The sequence below is a fragment of the Aspergillus neoniger genome (genome assembly GCF_003184625.1).
Source record: "Aspergillus neoniger CBS 115656 unplaced genomic scaffold BO87scaffold_23, whole genome shotgun sequence".
Lineage (NCBI taxonomy): Eukaryota > Fungi > Ascomycota > Eurotiomycetes > Eurotiales > Aspergillaceae > Aspergillus > Aspergillus neoniger.
In genome coordinates this window covers 47,393-60,726 of record NW_020291151.1, presented here as the reverse complement: position 1 = coordinate 60,726, position 13,334 = coordinate 47,393, and the positions used below count along the sequence as shown (strand labels likewise).

The 13,334-nt window shown below is 51.2% G+C and overlaps 7 protein-coding genes across 7 annotated transcripts; 4 read left to right on the top strand and 3 right to left on the bottom strand.

Moving 5' to 3' along the window:
• Positions 1–60: 60 nt before the first annotated feature.
• On the top strand, positions 61–2,237 carry BO87DRAFT_338048 (dihydroorotate dehydrogenase 2). The gene is made up of 3 exons (XM_025620580.1): positions 61–211; positions 375–894; positions 957–2,237. The coding sequence occupies exons 2-3, from the start codon at positions 427–429 to the stop codon at positions 2,079–2,081; spliced, it is 1,593 nt and encodes a 530-aa protein (XP_025477996.1). The 5' UTR covers positions 61–211; positions 375–426; the 3' UTR covers positions 2,082–2,237.
• A 979-nt stretch (positions 2,238–3,216) lies between these two features.
• BO87DRAFT_102272 (triose-phosphate isomerase) lies at positions 3,217–4,554 on the bottom strand. Its single transcript, XM_025617801.1, has 2 exons — positions 4,415–4,554; positions 3,217–4,336 (listed from the first exon to the last, which is right to left on the bottom strand). Exon 2 carries the CDS (start codon positions 4,230–4,232, stop codon positions 3,384–3,386), a length of 849 nt encoding a protein of 282 aa, XP_025477995.1. The 5' UTR covers positions 4,233–4,336; positions 4,415–4,554; the 3' UTR covers positions 3,217–3,383.
• A 774-nt stretch (positions 4,555–5,328) lies between these two features.
• BO87DRAFT_378022 (uncharacterized protein) lies at positions 5,329–5,775 on the bottom strand. The gene has a single exon (XM_025623708.1). The coding sequence runs from the start codon at positions 5,735–5,737 to the stop codon at positions 5,579–5,581; it is 159 nt and encodes a 52-aa protein (XP_025477994.1). The 5' UTR covers positions 5,738–5,775; the 3' UTR covers positions 5,329–5,578.
• Positions 5,776–6,560: 785 nt separating this feature from the next.
• Positions 6,561–7,826, top strand: BO87DRAFT_378021 (RpiB/LacA/LacB family sugar-phosphate isomerase). Its single transcript, XM_025623707.1, has one exon. The coding sequence runs from the start codon at positions 7,029–7,031 to the stop codon at positions 7,515–7,517; it is 489 nt and encodes a 162-aa protein (XP_025477993.1). The 5' UTR covers positions 6,561–7,028; the 3' UTR covers positions 7,518–7,826.
• A 765-nt stretch (positions 7,827–8,591) lies between these two features.
• On the top strand, positions 8,592–9,607 carry BO87DRAFT_388144 (putative U-box domain protein; the record flags this gene model as incomplete). The annotated part of the gene is made up of 3 exons (XM_025624841.1): positions 8,592–8,674; positions 8,777–9,314; positions 9,374–9,607. 3 exons carry the CDS (start codon positions 8,592–8,594, stop codon positions 9,605–9,607), a joined length of 855 nt encoding a protein of 284 aa, XP_025477992.1.
• Positions 9,608–9,971: 364 nt separating this feature from the next.
• On the bottom strand, positions 9,972–11,695 carry BO87DRAFT_439940 (folylpolyglutamate synthase; the record flags this gene model as incomplete). Its single annotated transcript, XM_025627948.1, has 7 exons — positions 9,972–10,222; positions 10,267–10,427; positions 10,504–10,727; positions 10,775–11,225; positions 11,290–11,390; positions 11,441–11,602; positions 11,651–11,695. 7 exons carry the CDS (start codon positions 11,693–11,695, stop codon positions 9,972–9,974), a joined length of 1,395 nt encoding a protein of 464 aa, XP_025477991.1.
• Positions 11,696–12,409: 714 nt separating this feature from the next.
• BO87DRAFT_338035 (ACBP-domain-containing protein) lies at positions 12,410–13,204 on the top strand. Its single transcript, XM_025620579.1, has 3 exons — positions 12,410–12,792; positions 12,902–12,967; positions 13,049–13,204. Exons 1-3 carry the CDS (start codon positions 12,541–12,543, stop codon positions 13,163–13,165), a joined length of 435 nt encoding a protein of 144 aa, XP_025477990.1. The 5' UTR covers positions 12,410–12,540; the 3' UTR covers positions 13,166–13,204.
• The last annotated feature ends 130 nt before the right edge of the window (positions 13,205–13,334 follow it).

Sequence of the window (13,334 nt, the reverse complement as noted above, 5' to 3'; positions counted from 1 at the left end):
CTACACCGCCCGGCTTGTTGGTTCTGCCGGCTAAACACTTGACCGCCTCGGGACGTTGACGCAAAAGAACCGGATATTCAAGACGCTCGCAGCAACGTCCATCCACTCCGGCAGCTTTGTCTTTGCTCGACCTGGCGGCGTAATTGCGGCATCTGTGGCTGCTATTTCGCTAGTTCGGTGGAATTGACCTGCAATTGACTGACATTGATTGGTGAGTCGCTGCCATGATCGATCGAATCGGCTGTTCTTCGGCATAGCAATTATATCAAGACATAGTCTTGACGAGCATATGCTAGTGCTTCAAGACCCAATTGCGATTGACTGCCTACATACTATGCATCCTTCTAAATACACTTAAACTAACACCTTTCTAGGTCAATTGCCCTACCCCTCACAGTCACCCTCACTAGACTCCACCCCACCACAATGGCTACCAACGCAGTGGCTCTGGCCTGGAGATCCGCAGGCCGCAGAGCACCTGCTCTTCACTCTCTCCGCGCTACTCAGCGGCCCTCAATCCTCCACCGGGAGTCTCTCCTCCGTCAAGTCCGCTACTCCTCGGACGCAGCATCCCAGACCAAAGAAGCAGCCAAGGAGACCACCGCGCAGGTCACGGAAACCGTGAAGGAAGCTCCCAAGAAGACCGGCCGCAAGCTCAAGCGCACCATCTGGGGCACCTCCCTGGCCCTGACCCTCCTCGCCGGATTCATCTACGGAACGGACACCCGCGCCAGCGTGCACCGGTACGGCGTGGTCCCTCTCGTCCGCCTGCTCTTCCCCGACGCCGAAGATGCGCACCACTTCGGCGTGGACATCCTGAAGACCCTCTACAAGTACGGTCTGAACCCGCGCGAGCGTGGCGACCCCGACAGCGATGGCGCTCTCCTAACTGAGGTATACCCCCCCTCCTTTCCCCTCCTCCCAACCTCACCTCCCATACTCACCCACCACCGCAGGTCTTCGGCTACACCCTCTCCAACCCGATCGGCATCTCCGGCGGCCTCGACAAGCACGCCGACATCCCCGACCCTCTATTCGAACTCGGCCCCGCCATCGTCGAAGTCGGCGGCACCACTCCCCTCCCCCAAGAAGGCAACCCCCGCCCACGTGTCTTCCGTCTCCCGTCCCAGAACGCCATGATCAACCGCTACGGCCTCAACTCCAAGGGCGCCGACCACATGGCGGCAGTCCTTGAACAGCGCGTGCGCGACTACGCCTACGCGCACGGCTTCGGCGAGCACGATCTCGCCGAACAACGGGTCCTGAACGGCGAAGCCGGCGTCCCGCCCGGAAGTCTCCGCGAAGGCAAGCTGCTCGCGGTGCAAGTCGCCAAGAACAAGCTCACGCCGGACAACGACATCGAAGCCATCAAGCGCGACTACGTCTACTGCGTTGACCGTCTCGCCAAGTACGCCGATATCCTGGTCGTCAACGTCTCCAGCCCGAACACCCCTGGTCTCCGCGACTTGCAAGCCACGGCGCCTCTCACTGCTATCCTGAAGGCCGTTGTCGGCGCAGCGAAGAGCATCGATCGCAAGACCAAGCCCTTTGTTATGGTCAAGGTTAGTCCCGACGAGGACGCGGACGAGCAGGTCTCCGGTATCTGTGACGCGGTGTGGGGATCCGGCGTTGATGGTGTGATCGTGGGTAACACGACGAATCGGCGTCCGGAGCCGCTCCCTAAGGGATTTACTCTGCCCAGCAAGGAGCAGGATGTCCTGAAGGAGACGGGCGGGTTCTCTGGCCCGCAGTTGTTTGATCGTACGGTGAAGCTGGTGGCGAAGTATAAGAGTTTGTTGGATGCTAGTGCCCCTGCTGCTGCTGCTGCTGCTGCTGCTGTGCCTAAGGCGATTGAGGCGGCGGAGCCGGATGTGGAGAATGTGCCTCCTACTGTGAGTGAGGCTGTCGAGGGGTTGCCTGCTAGGAAGGTTATCTTTGCGTCTGGGGGTGTGACGAATGGGGCGCAGGCGAGGAAGGTTCTTGATGCGGGGGCATCGGTTGCGATGATGTATACGGCTATTACGTATGGAGGGTTGGGAACGGTGACGAGGGTGAAGGAGGAGATGAAGGAGAAGAAGTAGAGAGGAAGTAAGTTGGTAGCTAAGTACTAGATGTGTGGGATTTTAAAAAGGAGCGACCGGGTTGATTCATGGGATGGGTGGTTGTTTAGTAGGTAGGCGTAGATTAGGGAGGACGTGATATTGTAAATAGAAGAATAAGAGTATTTTTATCTTTTTATTGCTATTGACATTAGATAGTTTCATGGAGCCTATTTAGTTTTGGGTAATTATGGCAGAGTATCGAAATATACTGTCAAGAGGGAAGCTTGTTCGGGTTAGCTGAAGGTAGGTAAAGAAAGTGCCAGGTTTGCTGTAACTGTTCCTGTTAGTCCATCAATGTTGCAAGTCAGTAAGAGTAGGGTAAATCCTCCAGACGAACGATAGCTTCAACTGTCGATAAGGGTTCGTCACTAGTTAGTATTTCTGAGCAAATACCTAGCTGCTGCTGCTGCATCAAGCTAGCTCCCTGACTAGGTAGCTATGCAGCGGATGACGTGAACGACCCTGTGCCTCGATAATCTGGCAGCAATTAGTGCCTCTACCCTGAGGCGCATGAATGCCACATCATCCTCTTCATCATTCTGTTCCTTCTCATACAGCAGCCATGAACAGCACACCAAACCCCTGACCCCTAAACCCTCACCGAAAATAGCCCACCTTCAGCCCCTTCCAGGATCTAGACCAAGCTCTCACACGTTGCTTTCCAATTCAAGCTTCCTGAATAAAATTAGATTTAAACTACCGACCGGGTTGGCAGTAAGCGATCAGATAAAGTGGGCCCCCTGGTCGGGTCAGGAGGCCGCAAATGTCACACGTGCAGCGGAATGGAGGGGAAGACAAGCTGGTCATGCAGCCCGCCGAAATTTTCTTCAACCTCACGCGGACTCGAGCGGGCAGGAATCCATCTGGGCCCAGATCGCTGGGAGCGGAGATCCCGCAAGCTTCGAGAAGCTCTTCACCGACTCGGTTGTGATCCACAGTCATCCATGAATCCATCCGACCCGGGAAATGGATCAAGTCGGCATTGCCTGTTTCGAGATCCCATTCCTCCATGGAAGGAAATGAAGGCTTAAACGATGGATACTGCTCGGGTTTGCCTGAACAGGATACCCGACGATGGTGGATATCACACAAAGGTCTTGGAAAGGGGCTGCTAGCAGTCTAAAATTTTCTGTTCTTCCGCGTGATGCCCATTCTTCCCCCACATCTAGCAGTAGTAGACACTAGTAGTGTGGTTCATGATGTACTATGTTTGGTCTTGTGTTTTGGTATCGTCCGAGAGCGTAACCCGAGTCTGCATCTGCCGGAGCAGCAGGCCGACGATCAGGTCAACGTCTCTTCAACCTCCCTGACCACCTTGCGGACCCCGTCGACTTCGTGGGCGAATCGGCCCAGGAACATGCCATCGACGGCCTTCCCCAGACCGCCCGAGCCCCACAGCCCCGGTCCGGCACTTCCCCCGTACAAGATCCGGACGTCCCCCACGCGGGTGCCAATCACCGCCTTGATGCCCTCGACCACCGCCGATATGTGATCTACACCCGCCGGGGCGGGCTTCCCGATTGCCCACACTGGTTCATAGGCAAAGATGACTGGCGCGTCCGCCGGAATGGCCTGGAGGACAGCCCGGATCTGGACCTCGCATTCGCTGACGGCCTGCCCGATGGCTTGCGAGGCTACGGAGCCGGGAGCAGTGACCTCTCCAATGCAGACCAGCGGAACCATACCTTGTGCGCATGCAGCGGCAGCTTTGAGGCCAGTCTGATTATCTGTCTCGCCAAAGATGGCGCGGCGTTCTGCGTGCCCAAGTTCGACGATGGACACCCCCATCGAGCAGAGCGCCAACGGCGAAACTTCTCCGGTGTATGCGCCGAGGGGCTCCCAGAAGCAATCCTGAGCCCCAAGCAGGAATGGAGCCGGCAGTGAAGGGGTGTCATCCTTCGGTAAAGTGGATTCCCATGCCTTGATAATTTCCGCACAGGGGTAGACAGTCAGAAAGTCGGGGATGAGGGCCAGCAACAGCTTGGAGCGGTTCTCCGGGCGGACAATATCATTTTTGGGGTCGAGCAGGGCCCGGCAGTAGTCGAGCGTACGAGTGGGTGTGAAGTACATCTTCAACGAGATGATGAGCAGGTTCTTTGGGAGAACCGGATAGGCTTGCTGGGACGCCATGTTGGGTGACTTCAGGCACCGGTGTAATGAAGGGATGGGACCGGTGAATGATGGTCTTCGAAAGTGATTTCCGTAGCAATCAGAACACGATCAACCGGTCTCCACTGGTATAGACTGGCCAACGAGGTTAGTTGTCTGAACCTGAGACTACTAAGCTCCACTATGATAATGAGGGCACCCACTCGAGCGTAGAGTAATGTGTTGATGGAGAAGGATATTGTGTGACGGCTGCTGGGTCTGAGATTCGATCGAAAGCGTTAGAATCGAGAGAGGCTGAATCAGCGTAACAGAAATAGCTCAGGAGGAGACAACGGAGGGTAAAGAGGGGCGGTGCCAATCAGTCGACCACGGAATTAGTAGCCATGCTGTGCCGCGGACAATTTCATTGGGGCCTAGTTTAGCATGCAACCGGTATCCCCTTCACAGTTTAGTGTTAGGAGGGAAAAAGAGGAGACACGATGATCGGCCCACGCGAGGTGCATCTCCATCCAGTGATGTCAGACCAGCCATGGGAAACCTGGGGAATTGGCGTGTGATTAGTGTGGTATTTTAAGAACCTTGATATTTTAAATGTTGTCAGGAAGGGGTAAATTAACAGTAGGGGAGCAAGAAAGTACGAAGGTGCAAGCCACTCTGCACATTAGAGAGAGGCTTGAATGAGAAGGTGGGAATAACACGAGTCGGAAGAGGGAAGCCAAAACACACGCAAGAATCTCGGCTTGCAGGACAGCAGAGCCTGCCTGATTGAGACATAGAATGGAAAGATACAAAATCGACCGGAAATGAAGTTGTCCCCAAAGACAGCTTCCGACTGGTCCGCTTAGACCTCATCGGTTTCCGTGATACAGTAAGTTACCCGGGGGTCTCTGGATCCCCTGGAAACGGTATGACTTGTCACTTTCCATCGATCGGACGTCAGCGGGCCACCAATGGTAACTAAAGTCCTATCAGAAGCCAGTAAAACACTAGTCGAGTGGGGATGGTGGGAAGTGGTGGGGCTTGCAGTTGTAACCTCGTTTGGACTTCCGAGAGCCCAGCCTGGACTGTTTTGAGTATCTTGCAAAGAACAACATTACTCGAGGTATGTATGGTCTGTATTAATCGCTCAAAAGAGACAACCTTTGGGGTTTGATTGTGGTGCGTGGATGGTGAGAGAACAAGGCAGAGCAACAGCCAAAATTTGGTGAATCTCAAGTTTGGACGTTGGAACGCGTCAATGGCGCAAACTGAACTACCACCATTTGAAAGTCAACCAGCCTAATTGCACTTACTTACTTGGGAGGAGTTTAATAGTCCTACTTTCTTCCCGTGAACTGACTGGTTTAGATTAGACTATCTGTAACGGGCTAACAACCATGCGCTTTGATACGGATGGGATCCTCCACTTGCTGTTCGCTGCCTGCCGTGGCCCGTTGACCCCAGAATAATCCTGCGACAACAACGGCATAGTTGGTATACAAGATGGTAGAAAGGCTGAGATTGAGCCTCCTACGGGCATGCCACATGAGCCATTCTCAGATCAACGGACTTATCCTTTGACTTGTCATTCTGGTGACAAGGGGACTTTCATGCCGCTGCTGTTGCTGTGTGTTTAGTATCCTATCTTCGTCTAAGATACTCTACTGTCAATCCCACGTCTATCACAGAATCGATTGGTGCCTCGGAACTAATACAACACCGATGCTATCCCGGATGAGCCCACACTCATTCCCGCCCCCCTCTTCTTCATCTCGGTATACTTCTATGTATTGGGCAGTTGCCCAGAGAAATCTGAATCCGCGGCAAAGAATGCCTGTATAGGCTTCCTGAATAGGCCAAGTAGGCCGATAATAGTGCGCGGGCATGCAGTTCCCCCTCTCCCCCAACCCGGTTAGCTTGGCCGCGGACCTGACCAGTTACCAAACTTCCAAGACATCCAACAAGGGGGAAAAGGATGGAGGAGAATCCCGGGGCAATCTGGAGTCGGTTCCGAATGGCGATGCAACAGAACCGAAAGGGAAGAAGAAAAAGGAGGAGAACAAAGGGCGGGCTGACATCATTCGGCTGAGCGGGATGGAACTATTCCCGGTGAACTTCACCGTAGAGATTAAGTCGGAAGAGAAAGATATCACAGTAACAGTATTCAGTAGATGATAGTCGGTACTGTAGACAGTCATACCAATATGGCTGTCACTGGCTGAAAATCCTCCTAAACTGTCCGAAAGGGATCGCCAATCCGGACTCAATGCTATTGGTTCCGCTTGCAGGCAGTCGCAGCAAAACAACCTTTGAGAAATGTAAGAATGCATGACGCCATGAGTGGATCTGCCAGAACCAAACATGGTCCGGCCCAAAACCGGCTTCTCTGGATCGCCTCTAGCTGTGGGGGGTGCGACACTAGTGTCTATCGCTGCTGTCGCGCATGAAACACGAGAAAAAAAAGCATGAGGGATAATCAGTGCTGGTTCGTAACGGCCATTGGGACATGCGTGTCGCCAAACCGAATTGGCGTCTACCACCGAACTTTGGGTCCAGGAGGCACGGCACGGCCTTTTTCTCCCCACTGCATCGGACCTTTCGATCGGAAAGTACTTTGGGGAATGGAGGGGAACAATAGGAGGGGAGAAGGAGAAGGAGAAGGAGAGCTGGAGAAAAAGGTATAAAAAGGTCCTTGTCTTCCATCTTCAACCCTCTCTTTCATCACTATTCCATCATCATTCCTATCTACTTCAAGCCACAGTCACTTGTCTGGGACTTCACGCTCCACTCACTACCAATACTTCTTGAATACATCTACTTCCTTCCACACTTTTCACCATGTCTGCCGATCTGAAGCCCCTCCGCATCGTCATGGCCTGCGATGAGGCCGGCCAGCCCTACAAGGAGACCCTGAAGGCTGCTCTCGAGAAGAACCCTCTGGTTGAGTCCATCCAAGATGTGGGCGTCAACTCCACCTCCGACAAGACTGCTTACCCTCACCCGGCTGTCGCTGGTGCCAAACTCATCAAGGAGGGCAAGGCAGACCGTGGTCTCTTCATCTGCGGCACTGGTCTCGGTGTCGCCATCTCCGCCAACAAGGTGCCCGGCATTCGCGCCGTGACAGCACACGACTCCTTCTCCGTCGAGCGCTCCATCCTTAGCAACGACGCCCAGGTGCTCTGCTTTGGCCAGCGCGTTATTGGCATTGAGCTTGCGAAGAAGCTCGCCAACGAGTGGGTGACCTACCGCTTCGACCCCAAGAGTGCCTCCGCCGCCAAGGTGCAGGCCATCTCCGACTACGAGAAGGAACTCGCCGGTACTGCTTAAGATTGGATCGTCTGTCAGTCAGTCAACCCAGTCAATCCAGTACTACGATGTTCCTTGTCCGTGCGGCATGACATGAGCACCAGCCACACCGAAGTGGCAGCGGCAGCGCCATAATCTCCGGCGTGTTACTATAAACTATAGCTTCCTTTCACCTCTTATTTTTTGAGCGAAGCGATCTGGTACGGCTGGATCCGGGCCTTTCCCTTCTAATATCCGACGAGTCAACGATACCACGAGTGTACAGAATGATTTGGCCGGCCAATCTTTCATTAGAGCAGTAGGTAGAAAAATATATCACATTGCTCCAAATGTCTTCTATTTTGTAGACGATCGTCTATATCATCAAGGTTAACTGTAGTCAACGAAGTAACTACAACAATTCCCATAATGGCAATTGCTAACACTCTCCCCAACATTTGCTAGTTACCCACTCACAACTGCTGACTCATCTGGATTCTGCGGGGATCGATCACCTTCGATTGCTCAACCCACGTCTTTTCCCACTGCACAGGAACAGGCATAAAATCGAACATCAATTGAAGGAGATGGAGAACCCAACGTGCCGTCCCGACACCAGGGCTGTGTGGATCACGACTGAAAGCTCACCCGAGCTCATCAATTTCATTCCTGACTGAACCTCCAACAAAGATCTCAGGTCCCAAGAGGGGTAGCTGAACAACAGTACTACTTACCTGGATACTTATACTTGTGGATTGACCAGAATATCCATGCTCTCACAACATCAAGCCTCCATTGCTACTATCATCAATCATCCCACTGCATTGAAATCCACTCCACATCCACTACCCGCTAGACAGAACGGATAGAATCCCTAGCACATCCAGTCACCATCTACTTCCCTCAACAACAGTGGAGATCACTGCGCAGCCCCACACATCCGACATCCGAAGCGCTGTTTCTTCGTTCGTTCCTTCGTTCGTTCTTTCCAGCTGACAAAACACAATCGTCACGGAAACAAAAAAAAGGGGAGAATCCCGTTGTCATTTACAGCACAAATCAGTGTGTGCACAACACATCAGCGCACACAACACCTCATACCACAGCACAGCAAACATGGCTCTCGAACTAAAAGAAAAGGGCAACCAGCTCTTTAAAGAAGGCGATTACAATGGCGCCGAGGAGATGTATTCACAAGCGTGAGCATATATCCCACTTACCCCGCTATCCACATCCACCACCCCCAATGAAATAAATCTAAGAACTCCTACTAAAAACCAATGGATATCTACAACAAATAGAATCCTCAAGAATCCCAAAGAACCCACCTTCTTCTCTAACCGCGCCTTGACCCGCATCCGACTCGAAAACTGGGCCGGAGTCGAGCACGACGCCCGCGCCGCCATCGATCTCTACGGCGCCAAATCCCCCACCAGTTTGAAATCCTCCTGGTACCTGGCACAAGCGCTGTTGGGCCTGCAACGGCCTCAGGAAGCATACGACGTAGCCATTGAGGCGTATAAGGCGAGTCTGGCGGCGAAGAATATCCAGACGGAGAATTTGTCGCGGACGGTGTTGCGCGCTAAGCAGGCGATTTGGGCGGCCAAGGAGACGGCGCGGATAAGGGAGTTGGATGAGACGTTGGCGAGTGTGGAAGGGCTGATTGAGGCGGAGGTGGAGAGGGGAGTGTCGGAGTTGAAGGCGCGGTTGGAGAAGGGGGAGATTGGGGATATTGGGTTCAGGGAGGATGAGAGGGAGATTAGAGAGGATGCTGAACGGAAGGTGCAGAGGGTGAGGGAGGTGTTTGGGATTGCGTCGGAGGGGAAGGTGGTCGAGAGGGTAAGTTCTGAAGTTCCTTTTGCGAGTTGCTGGTGGGTTGTGCTGATGATATGGTGTAGGTTGTACCTGATTATCTGGTGGACGGAATTACATTTGAGATTATGCACGACCCTGTTATTACACCTTCTGGGACCAGCTTTGACCGGGTCGGCATCACCAAGTACGTGGAGCAGGCCAAGGTTGATCCTATCACGCGGGTGCCGATGACGGTGAACGATCTTCGGCCGAATTATGCGTTGAAGGCAGCGTGTGAGGAGTTCCTGGATAAGAATGGGTGGGCGGTGGATTGGTAATTGATTGCACAAATAGTATGATTAGCATGGCGTTGGTAGTAGACTACTTGATACCATTAACAGGATATATGCTTGTATACTATGTTTTAGAGTAATACAGTGTATACTAGTTATTCCATATTTTATTGACAGATGAATTACTGTAAGGGTCTGTATGCGTAGTCTTCCTAGTTGGAAGGTCACCTTCCATTCATCCATTTTGATTACCAATATATCTGTTTTCAGACCTAACATGCTGTGTTTACGTCAGACAGGCAGTAGTCACTATGATTTGTACTTATTCCTTAAACTTCTCATATTTACTAGAGGTTATCAACACCCACATCACGAACTACTTTGGTATTGACTTTGTAAAAATAGCCTCTCACGAACGACGCAATATATTAAGCACCCCGCCAACCAACAAGAAACACCCCGTAATCGAGACCTGCGCTCTACCATCCTGCTGTGCACCGATACTCCTTGCTGTGTCGATCGCTTCTTCAATGGTCTCCTTAGTCGAGATTAAACTCGTGCCTCGAGGAACGGTAGCTTTCCATTTTTCAGCGAACAAAGATAGCACGCTGAGATCTGGGAGGGTGGCGGGGAGTATATCTTTTATTTCATTATACATCTCTAGTTAGTGAGAGATAAGATAGGGAAGTTAATCTGATCCTCACCTTTATCCATCTTCTCAGATTTGTCTGCTCGTTCAATGTAAGTAGTGAAGATAACATGATCTGGCAGCGCGTCTTGCTCGGTGAGAGATTCTGCTAAGCATTCTAGGAGCGCTAGGCCGTCTCGGTCTTTGGAGAAGTGGCTGAGGATTAGGATTCGGTGTCTGTATAATTAGTTCATTTGGGTAAGTTGTTTGGTTACTTTCAATACTTCGTAAGAAATAGGAAATATATACTGACTTTTGCTCCGCAGACCTCTTGGTAATATCCGAGAACCACTCCGCCGTTTTCTCAAGACTAAGCGTGTTGTGTGCGCCATCTACGAACCATTGTGATTGTCCGTCTGGGTCATCGATGATCTCGAATCTTCCGATTAGGGAGATGTCTCTCATAGCGGTAGATATATCCTCAGGCTCGATTACATGGTCGGGTGCTTTGGCTTTCAAAATGTCCTTCCTGGCTTGCTCAAGGGCGAGGGAGCAGTTTAGTCGCTGGAGGGAATCCCCAACACGTTACTGTCAGTAGGGAGATTAGGGTTCAGCGGGACAATAGTTAATGAAGTATTCTTCTCCGCGGCACGAGCGTGCAGGACCTCAGAGGGACTAGCTTCCTGTGGGACAGATAATGCAGGTGCACCTGGCTTGATAATCCCCGATTTATGCCATGCAATGGATTCGAGTGTAGGGCCGAGCTGGTCAAGGTGGTCAAGTCCTAGGGAAGTGATGCCTGTGACCACGGGGTTCTGGATGACGTTCGTAGCGTCGAATTCACCACCCTGGTGGACTTCGATTATTGCAGCGTCGACGTTCTCTCGGATGAAGGTGTGGAAAGCGAGCAGGGCGAGGAGTTGCAGGTAGCGAGGTGATTGCTGTGTTGTGTCTGCGTTTTGGATGTTGGTATCCATAAGAGTATCCCATACTTCGAAGAAGTATTTTGTGAATAGGTTCTCAGTGATGGGGTTGCTGTGTATTTGGATTCTTTCTCGAATGCATTGTATATGAGGTGATGTGTAGAGACCGATTTTACTAGGAAAGCCGGATCTCAGCCCATGTGCGTGGAGAATATGTGCTGCCTTTGCCTTTTGTTCCGGTGACGTGGACAATGTTTAGGCGAGATATATCTGTGTCCTGTATCTAGTAAGCAAATGCATTATTTCTGTCGTAAGTTGGGGGCCTACCGAATGTCCGAGAGTCTGTAGCCACTCGCTCATTCCATACAGACATGGAATCCCTCGCACGGTTGGAGTGACATTTGCTGAGGTTTTCTCCGTCTGTAAAGAAGGATTTGTCCTTGGTCGGGCGCTACGTCTGCGCGTTTCCAGGAGACTGGGGGCATTCTGCTGCGAGGTTAGAAGCAGTAAATGATTTGTAGATGGTAGGGAGCATACCTCGTAAGTACGGGCTACTTTGTTCCTGGAATCGACAGCAAACATTGGAATGTACTTTTCTCGTTAACTGAGAGCTGTTCTTTTGACCATGTCGAGCGTACTTCTAGGTTCGCCGATTCATGAAGTCATCCAAAGACTGCTGGGGGTTATCGAGTGACGTTGCATCCAGACAAGGCGAGTCCGTGGAGGAATTTAGTGAGCTTTGTTCGGGACTTCCCAATGGCATCTAGTTAATAATGGAGTGAAGTTTCGAGCATTGAATGGAGTCTCTCTTACCTAGCCCGCAGAGCAGTTGGCATGTATGATCCATCGTCGTGGTGATCTTGCTAGGGTACATCGAGAAACATCATTTCCAGCTAAGAAGACGGACACAATAATAATAAGGGACATTGTATAGAGCTATGCATTCTGCTATGTTCTAGCATAAATCAGATATGACAGTAAAAAAAGACCTTCAATGCTAAGCTATGTAGCTGATATGCACCAAAGCTCCCATCCATAACATATCCAGAAACCCTGGCACTCAACAGTTGAGCCAACAACATCCCATCAAGTAACCACCAAAACTAAACCAACAAATCAGGCAATAACCACATAAAAACAAAATCCCATACTATTGCAATGATCAACAAATAGTCAAATAATACTCAGTAGTATAAGTCAATAAAATACATAGTAAGTAGTCACCTGAGAAAGTAATCTAACCAATAACCCGCCGAGTACAGCTCCCCCACCAAATCAACAAATCCCCCCACTTTCCCTCAACTCACTCATTCTTCTTCCCCTCTTCATCCGCCATATTTACCTACTACCCCTCCAACCCCAACTACCAACTTCCTCCAAACCACACTCCATCAACTCCTCCCACCAAACAAACCCACACAGTCAAAATGTCCGTCCCCAACTTCTCCGCCGCCCTCGACGCCTCCATCAAGAAGGAGAAGTTCACCCCCGAGGTCCAGGCCGCCGCTGCCAAGGTCGACAGCTCCGCCTTCTTCGCCGCCATCGAGACCGTCCTTGGTGGTGATGACACCACCTCCGTTGAGGGCGAGCTGGCTGTTGCCCTGAAGAACGCTTTTGAGTTCGCTGTTGAGGTCGTCAAGATGCTGAACTCGGAGCCTGGTAATGAGGATAAGTTGGTGGTGAGTACATCCCCCAAACCCCTCGCCCCTCCATCTATGGATCGATATCTTTGGAGGGAGGGGAATGAATGTGTGGAAGATGATGCTAATGTGTTCTGTCTGTGTATAGCTCTACAAGTACTTCAAGCGCGCCAACAACCAGACTCCTGCTTCTCCTGGCATGTTCGATATCCAGGTATGTATATTCATTTCTATTGTCTCTCTCTCTCTTTCTTTGTATAAGTGTGAGACTAATATGTCTGGTATGATGGTATAGGGCAAGTACAAGTACAACGCATGGAAGGAAATCAAGGACATCAGCGAGGCCAAGGCCCAGGCCGAGTACATCAAGCAGGTTGACACTCTGATTGAGAAGATCGGAACGAGGGAGTAGATTGTTATAATAAACCTACAAGATCATATATGAAAGGGGTATCATGTGGTGGATGCATTGTCTATTAGCAAGATGAGATGAGTTATGAGCTACTTACTACTCAACTAACTTACTGGCTATTGAGCTGCTTGCATAGTCATCGTTGATTTTTGAGATCTAAATATTGGTA